At 53.3% G+C, this 15620-nt stretch overlaps 1 protein-coding gene across 3 annotated transcripts; it reads right to left on the bottom strand.

The window, feature by feature from the left end:
- Positions 1-11: 11 nt before the first annotated feature.
- EPHA1 (EPH receptor A1) lies at positions 12-14424 on the bottom strand. 3 transcript variants are annotated; one of them, XM_036994512.2, is made up of 18 exons: positions 14271-14424; positions 13136-13203; positions 9684-9965; positions 7911-8313; positions 7519-7674; positions 6863-7207; positions 6585-6712; positions 6192-6342; positions 5608-5761; positions 5324-5382; positions 4381-4506; positions 3337-3522; positions 3123-3184; positions 2807-3013; positions 2485-2634; positions 2015-2208; positions 455-610; positions 12-374 (listed from the first exon to the last, which is right to left on the bottom strand). In XM_036994512.2, the coding sequence occupies exons 1-18, from the start codon at positions 14350-14352 to the stop codon at positions 296-298; spliced, it is 2988 nt and encodes a 995-aa protein (XP_036850407.2). In that variant the 5' UTR covers positions 14353-14424; the 3' UTR covers positions 12-295. The 3 variants fall into 3 exon arrangements, with proteins under 3 accessions (XP_036850407.2, XP_036850408.2, XP_073094405.1); XM_036994513.2 differs by having other exon boundaries at positions 5608-5704; XM_073238304.1 differs by lacking the exon at positions 6863-7207.
- Positions 14425-15620: the final 1196 nt, after the last annotated feature.

Raw genomic sequence — 15620 nt, 5'->3', positions numbered from 1 at the left:
AACATCAGGGGTAAAGGTGAAAACTCAATTCCTGTTTATTTACAAAAATATATCTGTATATGTATATATATATTAAACCCTCCCTAGCTCCCTCCCCCAATTACCTTTTTTACTTCTACCCCCACCTCCCTTTTTAAAATAGGCTCCAGGCTGAAAGGCACCTCTCTCAGGGAAGGCTGGGTGAAGCAGCACCAAAGGCCTCCATCTGGGGGAAGGGGAGGGCAGGGCCGGGGCATAATGAGTGGCCTTGGCCCCATCCTTGCTCCCCGAGGATAGGGTGGGGTGAGAGGAGGCCTCAGTCCTTGAAACCCTGAATACTGCAAAGAATGCGCTTCTGGTGTCCCGGCAGTGTGATCCCCATCTGTGCCAGGTCCCTGTGGGCAAGGAAAGGATGGTGAGCCTGTGGGCTCAAACCCCAGCAGCCCTCCCCTGCCCGTGCCCCCAGGGTCCTCACTCGGCTGTCAGCTCCAGCACACACTCCATGGTGTCCAACCCAGCCGAATGGAAGTGCAGGATGTAGCGTTTCATTCGTATAGACTCCAGCCACTCAGGGACACTTCGATAAGGAATCCCATCTGAGCCACTCAAGCTGGGAAGCCGGAGGGTCACCCTGTGGGGACATGAGCTGCCTTAGTCACATGGGAGATGCACGGGCTGTCCTTGGCCTTTGAGTCCTCAGCTTTCCTGAAATCGGGGCCCAGCCTATGAGCATCTGCAGCCAGCATTCAAGTTGGGTGTCTGAGCAGAGAGATTAGACTTTGTGGGTTCGCCTGGCCATTGTCTGGGAACCCATTTCCTGGCCTGTTTCCTGGTAGGTTCACAGCGACGGGCAGGCCGACAGGCCTGCTACACTGATAGACCTGGGTGAAGCAGCAGCCCCGGAAGCCCCCACAGGGAGTGTGCCACCAGCCTATCTGCCACTGGAGCAGTCAGTTCTGGGCAGCTGGGGGCTGGTTAAGATATCACAGTTTCAACTTTCTCAGCTGAGGAAGCAGAAGGCAGAACAGAGGCCCTGGAAGCCAGCTGTGGGCCTGCCTTTTTCCAGGGTGGCCCCTGGAGTTCTGGGAGCAGCCTCTGCCTGCCACCTCCAACCTCAGCTGTTACTCTTGCACGCTGACACTCACAATACAATGACTGTCCCTGTACTAAAGCCAAACAGAGCCAAAAACCATTAGCAAAGTAAATCTGCTGGGGGAAAAATATCCAGCATTCCAGAAAGATTAGCACATGCAGTCTCCAGTGTACAAGGGAGTTGTGCTCCAAAAGATAGTTTCAAAAGTTGGAACTTGGAGCACATTTTCTCCCAGAAACAAGGTTATATATGGTGGTTTGATAGAGGCCAGCATGCCAGGGCTGGTTCACCCGGTAAAGCATTTGAAATCCAGCCCTGCCCTTCTCCCCTACCTTCCCCTGCTACTAGGTCATTTGCCACATTCTGGCATTGTTTTTGGTAAAATAAAATTCTGACCATGTCCCTCCCATGGACAATTTAGAAAAACTGGTTACCAGTTCTCTGCATTCAGGATAAAATCCAAATTTCTCAGCAGAGTGGGTCCTCTTGCACTCACTCTGCTGCTCTTCAGCTTATCTCTGGCCACAGTCCCTGAACTGGACACCCCTGTCACCCTGCATTATTTTCAATTGGCTTGCCCTGGCCATGTGATCTGGGGGCCCTTCCAGACCCCACAAGGCTGCCCCAACCAGTCATGCCATGCATCCCCACCCTCAGCTTGGATGGAGCTGTGTGGAGCAGGTATGAGGTCACAAGCACTGCTTCTCCGTACTTCCCATCTCAGTGTGTCTGCTTCCTATCTTTATCAAACTGGAGCTATCAGGGGTGGGGCACATCTCCCCATCGGGGTGGATTCTCCCTGAGGGTACAGACTGTGGTCCTGCCCCATATGCTGAACTCTGTCCAGAGCTCCACAGGCCCAGCACTTAGTGGATGTGACTAAATGCCCACTTCCATTCTCCCAGATCTGCCCTCCAAATTTCCCCTCCCCAGTGTGGTCACCTGGGATCAAAGTTGGCAATGGTCCGCAGAGAGTGGGGGTTGGCAAGCAACTGCTCCAGATGTGCTTTCAGATGGTGGAAGTGGGGCCGGCGGGCATGATCGTAGGCCCAGCAGTTCTTCATGAGTTCATAGAGCGCGGCAGGGCAGTCCAGGGGAGGGGGCAGCCGGTACCCCTCCTCAATGCTCTTCATTACCTGCAGCAGGGGAAATAGGAGTAGGTGGCTAACCCGGTGGTCCAAGAGAAAGGTCTGTTCCCACAAGGTCAGACTGCAGCAGAGCCTCTAAACCACCCTGGCCAGCAGTAGAGAGAACGGTATAAGGCAAAGGGACCAGAGGAGATAGGAGTGCAGGAGAATTGTGGGTCAGGAAGAAGAAATAAAAGATACTTGCAGGAAGGGCTGTGAGAGGATTTAGGGAGGGGGTGAAAGGTGAATAAAGAGGTGATGCAGGGACGTGTACCTCAGGCTTACCTCCTGATTGCTCATCTCCCCGTAGGGCTTGTCCCCAAAGCTCAGCACCTCCCACATCACAATCCCGAAGCTCCACACATCACTGGCCGTGGTGAAGATCCGATGGGCGATGGCTTCAGGGGCTGTCCAACGGATGGGGATCTTTCCTCCCTAAAAGGGCATGGGGGACACAAAGGTGATGTGTTTCAGGGCATGGAGGGGATGAAAAAAACACCTGTGTGAAGGGGATGGGCAATGACTGCCCACATGAGCATGCATCCTGTACTCATGTGTGGCTGTAACTCTGTGTGAACATGTACACAGTGAGTGTACAGGGCTCTACCTGGGTTTCATAGGTGCCATCAAAGTTGTCCAGGAGGCGGGTCAGGCCAAAGTCAGACACCTTGCAGCACAGGTTCTGACCTACTAAGATGTTCCTGGCGGCCAGGTCCCGGTGGACATAATTGTGGTCACTGAGGTAGTTCATACCAGATGCAATGCCCTGCAGCATGGCCACCAGTTGCCCAGGGGCCAGCTGGTCCTCCCGCTCCTGCAGCAGGGTGAGGGGGTGAGTTAGGGGATGGACAGGGTCTCCTCTTCCCAGACCAGCAGCAGTACGCAGGGCTCTGTGTGCATGCCCCTTGATCTGCCCTCCTCACCCTCAGGAAGGCGTCCAGGGCTCCATTCTCCATAAACTCTGTGATGATCATGATGGGTTTTCCTGAGACACAAAGCACACGTGAGCACGGCGCACACCTCTCCCCAGACCCAGACTTCCTGTCCTCCTCAGCAGCACATCTTCCCTCCACGCCTGGTGGTCCCACCCCCATCCCCACTCGCCCTTCCCATGCTCCTGGAGACCAATCCTCATACTCTTTGTGATGACACCTTCCAGGTGCAGAATGTGTGGGTGATTGAACTGGCCCAGGATGGTTGCCTCACGGAGGAAGTTCCACCACTGGCCATCTGGAGATGTGTCTTTCAAAGTCTTAATGGCCACAGTCTTGTAGTTTTGGCTGGGGATTCTAAGGGTCCCTCGATACACTTCCCCAAATTCTCCTGGGTGGAAAGAAAACAGGGTCATGGCCCTGTGCACTGTCAGGCTCCCCTAGGGGGCAGGAAGCAATATCCTCCAGCCCCCTAAGTGTCTTCTTCTCTGGACCAGAAAGTGGCACACCCTTTTGGGACAAGGGCTTGGGCTGTACTTCCTGGGGAAGGGGACTGGAGTGTGGAACTGGAGAACAGCTCTGCAACCTGTTTAGCGCACTCTCCTAGGTTAGCACAGTTCTTGGCTAACAGAAGGTGCTCAATAAATGCTGGGTAAATGTACACTCTGAGGTGGTACTGGGGTGTGTTAATGAAGGCAGGCTGGTCCAGGGCCAGTGTGCAAGTGATGGGGGAGGCTGACTGTTGCTACCCTCTTCCATAGGCTCCTCTGGTCAGAGCTCAGCTGGCTTGGCTGCTTAATCTGCAAGGACACAGTGAAGCTTTGTTCTCTGCTCAGAACTTTCCTCTGGTGACCCAAGGGATGAGGGCAGCCCAAGGACACTAGGCCTCTGGTGGGGTGCAATGCCAGGTGAGGAAGGCCCTGAAGGCCCTGAATGGGTCCCACATTTGAGAATAACCAGAGCCTGGGCATGATGACCCCTGTGTTGACAAAGACAATGTGTTTAACGTTCTTTATCAGAAACTCCATGGCTACAGAAGTGGATCCTGCAAGAGGTAGGGGCTGCTCCAGGACACTTGATAAGGGGGTTATGACGTGACTATCCAGGGCAGACAGATGGTAGAGCAGAGAGGGAATGCATCTGGGAGCTCTTGGACCAGCAGAGAGGCCAGCAGACTCTACCATGAAGGGCTGGTAGGAAAGGGCAGCTGGAAGCTCTGTGCTGCCACAGATGGGACTGCAGGGCTCACCTTCCCCTATGACAGTGTCCACAATCAGCCAGGCTGGGTCAAGCTCCTGGGTGAAGTCCAGGGCTCCCTGGGCAGGGTCCTCGTATGCTTGGAGGTCCACATAAGGCTTCAACCATAGCTTGTCCTCTGCAGGGAGAACAGAGAGGACTCGGCCACAGGAGTGCCAACTCCAAGGCTCAGGGGTACTGGGCGGGGAGGAGGGGTCACACAGCAGACACTAGACCTCTCATTCTCTGTTCCCTAAGGATCCTGTTTTGGCTGAAGTGGGAGAAATTCTCTATCTTTAGTAACAAAGCCTCCACAGCCCAGCTGCTCTCCTCCTGTCTATGCAAAGCAACCATGTCCTCACCCGAGCCCAGAGCAGTGGGCCAGAACCTAGACCCAAAAGAGGGTTCGTGGCCTTGAGTTACCCTCTTCCCATGGCTAGTTGGCCCACGCTTCAAATTCCTTGCCCTTTCTCCTCACTGCTGCTTGCCATACTCCTCCAGTCACTCATACCTCATTGACATTCCAGACAAGCCTCCCTCACACCCCGGTTCTTGGACGGTCCACTGGCTGCCCCGTAGTGAGACCCCTAATGAGGTGACCAGCAGGATGCCCACATGCCTCAGAGGACTTCAGGGAGCCTGCCAGCGATTTCCCTCCCACCAGCCTTAGTCCACAGACCTGACCAGCCAGGATGGGGCTGCTGCTCAGAGCCTGGGTGTTGTCACAGTGGTACCAACAGCTAACAGGTAACTGCACAGAGCCTCGGGGGGGGCCACCAGTGCCAAGTTGATTAACCAAAGTTAATTAGGTACAAAACACAAGAGCCCTAAAAGTAACAGACCCCACTGGTGTGCCCTGAATTGGCCTAGCAAACGTGGGTCCCTTGGTCCCATCCCAGTGGTATCTCCTAAGGCACATGCACACCCAAGCACCCACTCAGGTGCTCCTGATGTACCTCGGTCCACGTCAGCGACACGATCACGTGGCCTCTGTTGCCGTTGCCGCTGAGCTTTCCTGTGGGAACCAGGGCCAACTCATTCAGGGTCCCCAGACCACCTCAGGGGCCCAACAGGCTCCACTGAGTTTCCCCGGCAAACAAGGACTGGGGGCACAGGGTGGGTGTGGGCACACACTGGCGCTCTGGTACCAGGGATGGGAGGGTCGTTGGGGTTGCACTTAGGGGCTTCTGACTGGGCAAAGGGACCCAGGATGGTGGGCAGGCAGGAACAGGTATGGCACCTGGAACGGAACACAAGGATCCCGAGCAGCAGAGCTACACCCAGCAGCAACCCGAAGATGATGGCCACGATCTCTCCTCCAGTCAGGCCCCTGGAAACTGTTGCACAGGGATGAAGAAGTCTGGGGGGTTCAGAGTCCACAGAGATGACGGAGGCTAACAGGGCACACCCAGGGTCAGGTCTCTCAATGGGTCTTGAGTGTGTGTACCCTAACCTGGGAGACAGGTGTGTGTGTGTGTGTGTGTGTGTGTGTGTGTGTGTGTGTGTGTGTGAGAGAGAGAGAGAGAGAGGGGAGAGAGCGAGCCTGTGGAAAGGGCCTCACACAAGGGCGCATGAGGGTTAGATTTGATGGGCTACTGGCTGCTGTACTTGGTATCAGAAGGTGTGTGAAGAGATCGCTATGGGGAGGGGGCCTACTGTGACTGTGTGTGGGACTGTCCCCCAATGGCAGTTTTTAATGTGTGTATGCATGTGTGTGTGTGTACGTGTACAGGTAAGGTCACTATTTGGAACAGGGTCAGAGAAGCCTCAGTGGGGTGACAGGGTGTGTGTTTGTTTGATGCAAAACACAGATAACCAACCCACCTGGTGGGCTGGTCCGAAACTCATGGTCAGGGGAGAAAGGGCCAGGACCCAGTGGGGTCAACATTCGGACTCTGACGATGTATGTGGTGTCTGGCTGCAGTTCGGTCAGCAAGACCCTGGGTTCTAGAACCATCTGGTACCGTTCTTCATCCTGTGGATGGGGACTTGTGTTAACTGGGCTTTTCCACGCCAGACCTGGTGAAGGTGATGGGCAGTCTTGGGATCACGTGGGGAGGTGTGGGTTGGGGAATGGCAGGGCTCTGTAGACTTTTGTCCTGAGAAAGCCATGCAGTTCACTTCGGTAGTTTCCCTGGTATCCTGCAACCAGAGCTAGGAATGTTGGGGTGCGCCTCGGTATGGACACCAGAGACACTCTCTCAGCCTCATCCTTACCTGGTTCAACACGTGCAGCTCGTAGGTCAGGTTTCCCCCGGGGCTGCGGAGCCGGGCCCCTGCCCAGGTCAGCTCCAGCTGCCGGGGCTCCTTTTTCACCAACCTCAGAGTCAGGCCTGACAGTGACTCTGTGAGCCAGAAAATTCCAGTGGATTTGGAAAGAAAGAGGAACTAACTTTAGCTTTTCGATTGCTTCCTGCACATCAGTTTGTTTCCGTGGTCCTAAGCCCCGGGGATTTCCTCCAGGTCCTGTCCTGGCTCCTCCCCAGGCCTCTCACCTGCGTGCCCCATGCTGATGCTGAGCGAGGCGCTGGCGTGCTTGGAGGTGCCCAGCCCCGACACTCCATTTTGGGCTTCAACGTTGAAGGTATAGTTGGCATAGGGTTCAAGGCCATCGACTCGCACAGCACGCGTGGTGAGCCCACTGGCCCCTGGGGAGAAGCGCACACTTCCCCCACAGGGCTGGCAGGGGTCCCCATCCAGCACTGCTCCCCGACACTGGGAACACCTCACACTGTACCTCACATCCTGGCGCCCCCCCATATCTGCTGGGGGTTCCCAGCGCAGGGAGAGCTGAGTCCCCGAAACAGAGAAGCTCAAGTTTCGGGGGATGGAGGGAGGACCTGTGGGAGGGGGGGCCGTCAGTGGGAGCAGCTTTGTGCTCACCCAAGCTACTGGCTCCTCCTCTCCTCCTACCACCCCAATCCTTGAAGTCCTCCCAAGGTCTTGCTGGGAGGATGGATTCCTACTGAGGAAAAAGTAGCTTAACCACATCTCTGCATTCTTTCAGGGAGAGCAGGGGTTGTGAGTGGGGGCCTCTAGCACCCTGAACAATCCCCAGTATCTAATAAACTGGAAAATTCCAACCCTAATCCGGGCTCAACAAAGGTCCCACACCTCCTCACAGATGACCAGGCCCTGCCCCCAGACTCACGTGTGCATGCAGCCTGGGGGCCCTCCCCAGGGGCTCGGTGATGGCCACTCTCACACATGCAGATGGTGGCCCCCTCAGCCTCAGCTGCACTGTGTTGGGGGCACTTGAGGCAATGGGGTGTATCCATGTCTGCCCTGTAGGAGCCGCTAGTACAGGCTGGAGAGAGAAGGCAGTGGAACCATGGTTGTCCAGTGATTTTGCAGGCAGATTCACCCCCACCCTGCCCCAGGCCGTTATACTGGAAACACTGCACATGTGTCTCCCTGGGTCCCTGAACCACTCACTCAGTTGGAATATTGCTGAGATAAGAGCATCGGCATCCTTCCCTCCCTTGGTATGTGGCAACTCCCCCAGTGGTCCCTGAAGGTTCTCACCACCTTGAGTCTCCCTACCAAGGCATCCTCCACTGCTGCTGCCTTCCTCGTAGCCAGGTTCACAGTGGCACTGCCCCACTGGCACCAACCATTCACCGTCGGGGCTGCAGTGCATACGGGGTGCACCTGAGGGGCTGGTGCTGGCTTGGGCATGAGGCAAACAGGTTCCTGCCACTTCTTCCAACCCGCCAGGTCCAGGGAGAGTGTCAGGGAATCGGGCCAAGCTGTGCACAACCTCAGGACAGCGCTGGTAGAACACCCGTACAGACACCAGGGCTACACAGGCACCCGGGTTGTGGAAAGCGAGGTAGAGGCCGCGGTGGGTCAGGCGGCCCAAGGAGCAGCGCTCCACATTCAGTTTCACAGCTCCAGATGCCAGGTCTCGAATGGTAAAGCTCTGGTCTGCAGCCACTGTGGTTACCTGGGAAGAAGGTGAGGGGAAAAAGAGCAGTGACACAAAGTCAAGCTTTGTCCCATCTGAGAGAAAGGATTATTTGCTTAATACAATTTACAAAACCATAAACCAAGTGCTTACTACGTGGGAGGTACTGAGCCAAGTGTTTCATGTGCATTACGCTGTTCAGTCCATGAAATAATCCTATAAGGTAGGATGGATTACCACCCCATTTAACAGATAAATGAACTAAGGCTAAGAGAGTTTAAAGGCCTCGTGCAAGATCGCACGGCCACGATACCACAGGGCTAGGATTGGAATCAGGGCAGGGAGACGCGACATCCCATATAATTTCCACTACTCGAGGTGTTTCCAACCTCAGTGCCAATGAGGTGATCAGTTATAAAGTGTGTCATCATTAATTTATTACTAATAACAAACTTTACAACATCCTCTTTGGGAAAAAAAATGAGAGCACATCTTACAAAGATATGTTCCTTACACTTCTATATCTCAGGACGTTTTCTTGAGTAAGAAAGAAAGGGATGGCATCAGGGAGACAGACTGCAGAGAACTGTCTTGCTACACAACTCTGGGTAGACTCACGGGGGTGTGTGGCATTTGACTGTAGTGGCTACTGACAGAAAAAGCCAAAATATCCTTCCCCTGCATCCACCATGTGCTGTTATCCCAATGGATGCTCACAAAGCCTCTAAAACAGGTAAGCCTGGCATTATCATCATCACTGTTTTAAGATGAGAAACCGAAGCTCCGAGACGTTAAGTCCAAAGTCGGGGCACAGCAGAGAAGGTACAGCAGCGCCTTCTTATCCGGGTTTGGCTCTCGGCGGGTCCGCCCCCCACCGCCGCGCCCCCATCAACCTCCACCCGGAAGTAGACGGCCTGAGGTCAACGGTAGCCTGACGCGGCCCCGCCGCAGGGCAGAGGTCGCCGGCCTCACTTCCCCTCCCACGTCAGCGCTGTCATTGCACCTCCTCGGGAAAGAGGTGAGTGAAGTATGGTAGAACACGGTCACGAACTGTTACTACAGCATATTGTTATAATTGTCCTACTTTATTATTGTTTGTCTCTTCTTGTGGCTAATTTATAAAGAGCCGGAGGTGCGTATGTGTAGGAAGAAAACAGTATGTACAGGGTTCAGCTATATCCGGGGTTTTAGGTCACCTCGGGGGGGTCTCGGAAGGTATCCCCCGTGGGCAAGCGGGTGTCCTGGACTTAAATACACCTCTTCTGATTTCTAGTCACCATTCTTTCCGCCATCCCACATATAGACTCTTCCTGTTTCTGGAGCTTTCTCTTTTTCTTAGCTGAGGGGCCTCATGAAAAAAGAGGCAGGGATCAAGGTTAGGGCCGAAATGCACTGAGGGTTGGAAGCACCTTCTGGAACAAGGGCCGTCGGAGCTGAATGCCCACGTCCTGGTCACTCTCCATGTACAGGAGGTTGAAGGTCTCCTTGCAGCCCGGCGGCCTGGCGCCCCCAGGGAAACTCTTGCAGTCGCGCACAGTGAACTGCAGCTCCACGTGGACCCGGGACGCCTCCTCCCCGCGGTAGATCCAGTTGGAGCGAAGCCAGTGGTCAGTGTCTCCACCTTCCTGCAACGGGCAGTCCTGGTACATGTACAGCGGCGTCCCATTCAGAATCTGCTGCACCTCACTCCACTGCGAGAGGAAAATCAAGAGTCAGGCTCCAAGTCCCCAAACTCTGGCTTTCTAGAGCTGATGGGCAGGAATTTTTAAACTTAGTAAAAATAATAGCTAGCAGTGATCTAGCACTTACCAGGGCCAGTCACTGTTGTAAACACAGGAAACTGAGTCACAGGGGGGTCAAATAACTTGCTCAGGGTACTCAGCTATAAAGAAGCAGAGATGGGACGTGTACCCAGGCACTCGAGGCTCCAGAATTAATGCTCTTAATCATTCTGCCTCTATGTGTTTATTATAAAAGGTCCACGAATTAAAACTTACATATAATAAAGAATGAAACTCCTCCCATTTGTCCAGCTATTCCCAGAGGCAGCCACTTTGAACAATTTGGAGTAAAACTTCCCAGACTCTAGCTAATGCCTCTAGAGAAATGTTTGAGTGTTTTCCCAAATGTGTTTTTAACATAACTTCTGAAAATATACAAGTATTATTTTGTAACCTTTTTGTTTTAAAGAAAAGTCTTTGAAAGATGTCCACAAGAGTATAATATAGATTTACCTAATTCTTTTTAGCAATACATGAAACCGTATTCCCCTGTAGGGTCATACCATCATTTACTTAAACATCCACTTACTTCAGGACATTTAGGTATCTTCTAGTTTTTTCTTTTTTTAAGTAAACATACAGATTTCTGCAAGATATTTGTAGAACTTTTGTATCAAAGGGTGAATATATTATAAACTTTATAAGATATTGGCAAATTGTCCTCCAGAAAGTGTTTATCATTTATCAAGACTTTTACCATTTATTACACTTCTACCAACAATGCACAAGGACTTATTTTCTCCAAATCTCATCAGCGCTGGATATTAATGGTATTTTTATATTTGACCAATCTTGTGGACGAAACATAGCTTCTCTATTTATATATTTCAAATATTTCCTCTTGTCATGCCACCTACTTTTACTAATTATGTCTTTGATGTTGACATACATTTAAAATATTTACATACTAACATCTACCTTCATTTGCGTTGTGTATTTTCCTTGGGAAGTTCTCCCTCCCAAACTTATAAAATATAAAGTTGAGATGTAACTTTACTTTTGTTTTAAATTATGAACATCCAATTGTCAATTTATTGTCCAGTCTATACTTTCCACATTGATTTGCAATTTCAGTGTTAGTAACACACTAAAGTCTTATATATGTGGGTTTGTATTTGGACTTCTGTTGATCTGAGTATCTTGTGCAATGTCACATGTTTTAATTATAGTTGCACAGTATGTTCTGATATCTGGGGGGACAAGTCTCTTATTTCATTATTATTCATTTTCAAAAAGATTCTCAGCCATCCTTAAGCATTTTCTCTGCCAGATGAATTTAAGGTAGATACTCTCAAATTCTATAAAATATTCCATTGATATTTTGGTTGCACCTCCCTTATTTTATAGACAAGAGACTGAGGCCCTTAGTTCACTTTCCCAAGGGCTTCTTTCATTGCTACCTTCAGCTCTGGGAAAGGCAGGAAAAAGCACCATTCACTAAGAATTTGGGATGGGGTGGAGCAGGGGCAAGAAATATATGCTGCTGTGAGGCACATGCTTTTGCATTAAGTTAGGGGGTTCAAAGATTGGGCAAGGGGTGTCCGAGCAATGACACGGGAATGACAGAGGCACCCAGAACCTGTTCTTACGAGGAAGCTGTGATGGGGAGGCCTGAGTAGAATGAATGGGGCAGAGGTCAGGTGGAAGGGTGGTGGGTGGTTAACATGCAGCTCATTAGCTAGGTGGCTACAGCTACAGCTGGTGCCAGGAGAAACAGATGTTCCCAGCTGTGACTTGCCTCTCCTGGTTCCAGCAGTGACAGATGGGAGCAAACCAGCTGCCCAGAATCAGCAGGGAGGATCCTTTCACCTATCACTCAGGCTGCGGGCTCCTACATGGGTACATTCTGGGGAGCCTGAATCTGAGTGTGTATGTGTGTGTTCTAAAAAGATGGGCAGGGGAGGCAGTGACTGCTGTTTTCTTGCCCTCCTAGTGCAAAGCTCTTTAGCCTGAGCTGCAATGGGGCCTTACTTCCATTCCAGCCCAACTGGAGTGGAAGCGACTTGGATGGGAGTGGCCAGGGTCCAGGGCAAGCCCATGGGAGCCAGCAGATGGACCTACAGCCCTTACTGTGGAGTGATTAGCTGGTTTATGAGATGAGATGCCTATTAGGGCTGGCCTAATCCAGGATTTTCCAAGCAGCCCCTCCTGTAGGATACATTATGGTTTGGTCTATTAAATCTAATTATAGGCCAGTCTGTGGGAGAGCTGAGAGTGGAGTCAGGACCCTAGGACTCAAAAGGAAGGAAAGAAAGCAAGTAACCCCTACTCTTGAAATAGAGGCTGGAGCAGCACAGGGAAGAGAGAACACACAGTGAAGAGGTCCAGCACCAGAGGGCAGGGAGGCCTGAGGCCAGAGTCCTGGAGGCTGAGGCATCTGGGGCAGCCTCCAATGGCTGTGTGGTCATCTCTGCTGAGTGGCAGAAAGGTGCTGTCTGGGACTTGCAACCCTTCCTCTGCTCACTGGGTCTTAGGAATAACCAAGGAGGGAAGGGACTGGAGCAGGCTCGAACAGCTGGACTGTGTGGTGGGGCTGGCGAGGATGGAGGAGGTGCCAAGGGCTCAGGGACCTCTAGTGGGGCAGCTTATAACTTTGGGGAGTCAAAGGCCTTTAAGAATTTGATGAAAACTTTGTCCTCTCCAGAAAATAATGCACACGTACATACACTCCATTAAGAATATATTTAATATGTATATGGAATATATGAGGTTCCCTGACCCCCGCAATCCATCTCTGCAACTCCATTGGGAACCATGGGCCTCAGATTGACACTTGGGGTGTTTGGGTCTCAGCCTTCAACCATCCTCAGTCTGGCTGGTCTGTTCTCTCCCTGGGGGCTCTCCCCACATCCTTGGGAGTATTCAGCTCTCCCTCACTGGGCCAGGGGGGCGTGGAGTTCTCCATGGGGTGAAGCCTGACCACCCCCCCAAATGTCCCATTCAGGAGGCTCTGACTCATCTCCCCTCCCCCTCTCTGAGGAGACACTTCCAGTTTTTCCTGCTTTTTTCTCCGTTCCTCCACCCACCTCTCCGCCCCATTTCCCACTGGCCTTCAGCCTGTGCCCTCCCCAGACACTTACCCCGTCCTCTGGGGGATCCAGCAGCCAGCCCAGCTCTTCCTGTGCTGTACTCGTGTCCATCAGAGTGACTGAAGGTGGGGAGAGAAGGGACCTGTCACCTCTGGGGGAGGAGGTCCCGCATGTGCAACCCACATTCCTCATTCTGAGCCTGCAGCCCCAAGGCTTCAACAGCCTCTTCCTAACAGCTGTGACTTCCTGAGGTTTAGTGGGGGAAAATGGCCCAAGAAGCAGGAGTGAAGTACTCCAGGGAGTAGTCTGTCAGCCTCCGGAGTGTGAAGGGAGGGCGGCAGAATGGGGCAAGGGTTGGAGGGCTGGCTCTACGACCAAAGTCAACACAGGAAGCATTAGGAAGAGCAGCCGTAGCAACGGGGGTCGGTGCAGCCTGCGGGACTCGTGGGCTTCGGAATTGGAAGGGTGGATGGGCAGGAGAGCTCAGACGCTGGGGGTCATGAGTGGAGAGGGTGTGACGGGGGCCTCAGAGGGGAGTTCCTGGGTGGAGCGGCTCCCTTCCACCAGAAAACGGCCTGCTTTGTGATGGGGGTGTGGAGGGAAGGTACAAGACACTGGCTCTGGGCCTGGGGATCGGGGTAGGAGGGCCAGAGAGGGTGTGCAAGCTTTCACATGTAAGGCTTGACCTCTGCGCCCAGGAGCCCCTGCACCCAGAGACCTAACCCATCCCTCAGGGGCAGGTCTCCCACCCGTCCACTCCCCACAGCAGCCTAGGTGGGCAGAAGGCGACTTCCCGCCTCCTACTTAAGAGGGTCAGGCCTCTGGTTTGGGCACCCGAGGCTCGGACTGTCTGAGAATGAGGGGTCCCCACTATTGCTGGGGTGGGGGTCTGGACGCTGCTACCTCGCAGCGATCAGGAGCTCAGTCCCCACCCCGGGCTCAAAGTGTAGGCCAGCAGGGGCCAGCTGGTGACCGACTGGGGAAAGCAGCTGTTTGGGGTCAAAGACCAAAGGCTGGCCTGGCCAGAGGATCGCCTGGCGGCCGGGCGAAACCGGAGCGCTGGAGAGGGGCGCGAGGAGGAATAGGGAGGAGGCGCAGGAGAGGGGCCTCCTCCGGAATGCCGGCTCCGGGAGGAGGGTGCCGGCGCATCCCGGGGAGGGGTGGCAGCGGGGGCCGGGGTCAATACCTTCCTTGGCGCGCGCCCCCGGGGTCAGCGGCGCGCACAGCAGCAGCAGGAGCGCGAGCCCCAGGGGCCAGCGCCGCTCCATGGCGCCGGGCCGGGACCTGCAACCGCGGCCCGCTCGGAGGGGCCAGGTCGCTGGGACTGGGCGGGCCGGGCGGGGGCGAGGGGCGGGGCCAGCGCCAGGGGCGGAGTCCGGCCTCACCTGGATCACCTTCTTAAAGGGACAGGGCAGGAAGGAAACTTGTTAGACAGGTAGTAAACTTCTTGACAGGAATGAGACTACGGGCGCCGCCTAGTGGGTGGGTTTGGAAATTGACTAACCCAGTCCTAATTCTAATCCTAAACCCAGCCCAGCCCAGTCTTGTTTCAGCCTTTATCCTAATTCTCCCTCAGATTAGAGCTACACCCTTGTATTCCCTTCCCTTTCTTCAGGGCCTAGCACTGTAATAGACACCGGCGGAGGAAAGGTTTATGCTTAAGTAGGGGAGGTTTAGATGACGATAGTGCAGGATGGGCTGCAACTCTTAGACAAGCACCTGGATGGTTGAAAGAGGAAGCAAACTCAGTCTGTGGGGCACCGGAGGGTGAGTGTTCAGGGAGTGAGCTGGGTTTTCCGTGGCAGAGATTGGGAAAGGCCTAAGCAAGGGCCTGAAGGCAGGGAGCCTCAAGGTGCACTCTGGGAGTGGTGAATGGACCAGTTTGACTGCTGGGGCACAGGATTTGTCTTGGGAGCCAGGCAGAAAGGCAAGTGCGGGCCAGAGCAGGGAGCTCTTGGTAAACATGTTACGGAGTTCGCACCTTAATGCGCACTGACAGAGCAGACATGAGGAATCTGTGCGCGGCTTTGAGCACAAGTGGTGGAGAAGGCGCAGATCCTGGTGTCAGCCCACGGCCTTCCCACCCTCTTGGACACTACCTTACGTTACATTTAATAAGTATTTATATTCAGTTTCTATTCTGCATGCTTTACTCTCTGAAAACATCAGAGTCAGACAGTCCCTGCCTTAAACAGGCTTTAGTGTGAAGAGTGCTGGGAGCTTGCATGTAAAGCAAGCACACACAACCAAAATGACAGACAGGAGTGGGCCCCAGCAGAGGTGCAAAATGGGGTGAGAGTGGCTCAACGGGGGATGATCCATCCACCGAGGAACAGGCGGTGGGCTCCACTCCTGGGGCCTCTCCTTCCTGTGCCCCTCCCTGGCTCCGGCTCATTTGGATGAATCATTCATAGTTTTTCTGTCACTAAAATTGTTGCATATTTCAGTCACCAAGGAGGAAGGGAGGTGGTGCATTATAGGTGCTTATTTTATTTTCAAAAATGAATACTTCTCAGGTTTTCTTCTTTTTTATACA

This window comes from Manis javanica, chromosome 6 (assembly GCF_040802235.1).
Source record: "Manis javanica isolate MJ-LG chromosome 6, MJ_LKY, whole genome shotgun sequence".
In the NCBI taxonomy this organism is placed as follows: Eukaryota; Metazoa; Chordata; class Mammalia; order Pholidota; family Manidae; genus Manis; species Manis javanica.
The sequence above is the reverse complement of the archived record's forward strand: the minus strand, read 5'-3'. Positions and strand labels throughout refer to the sequence as shown.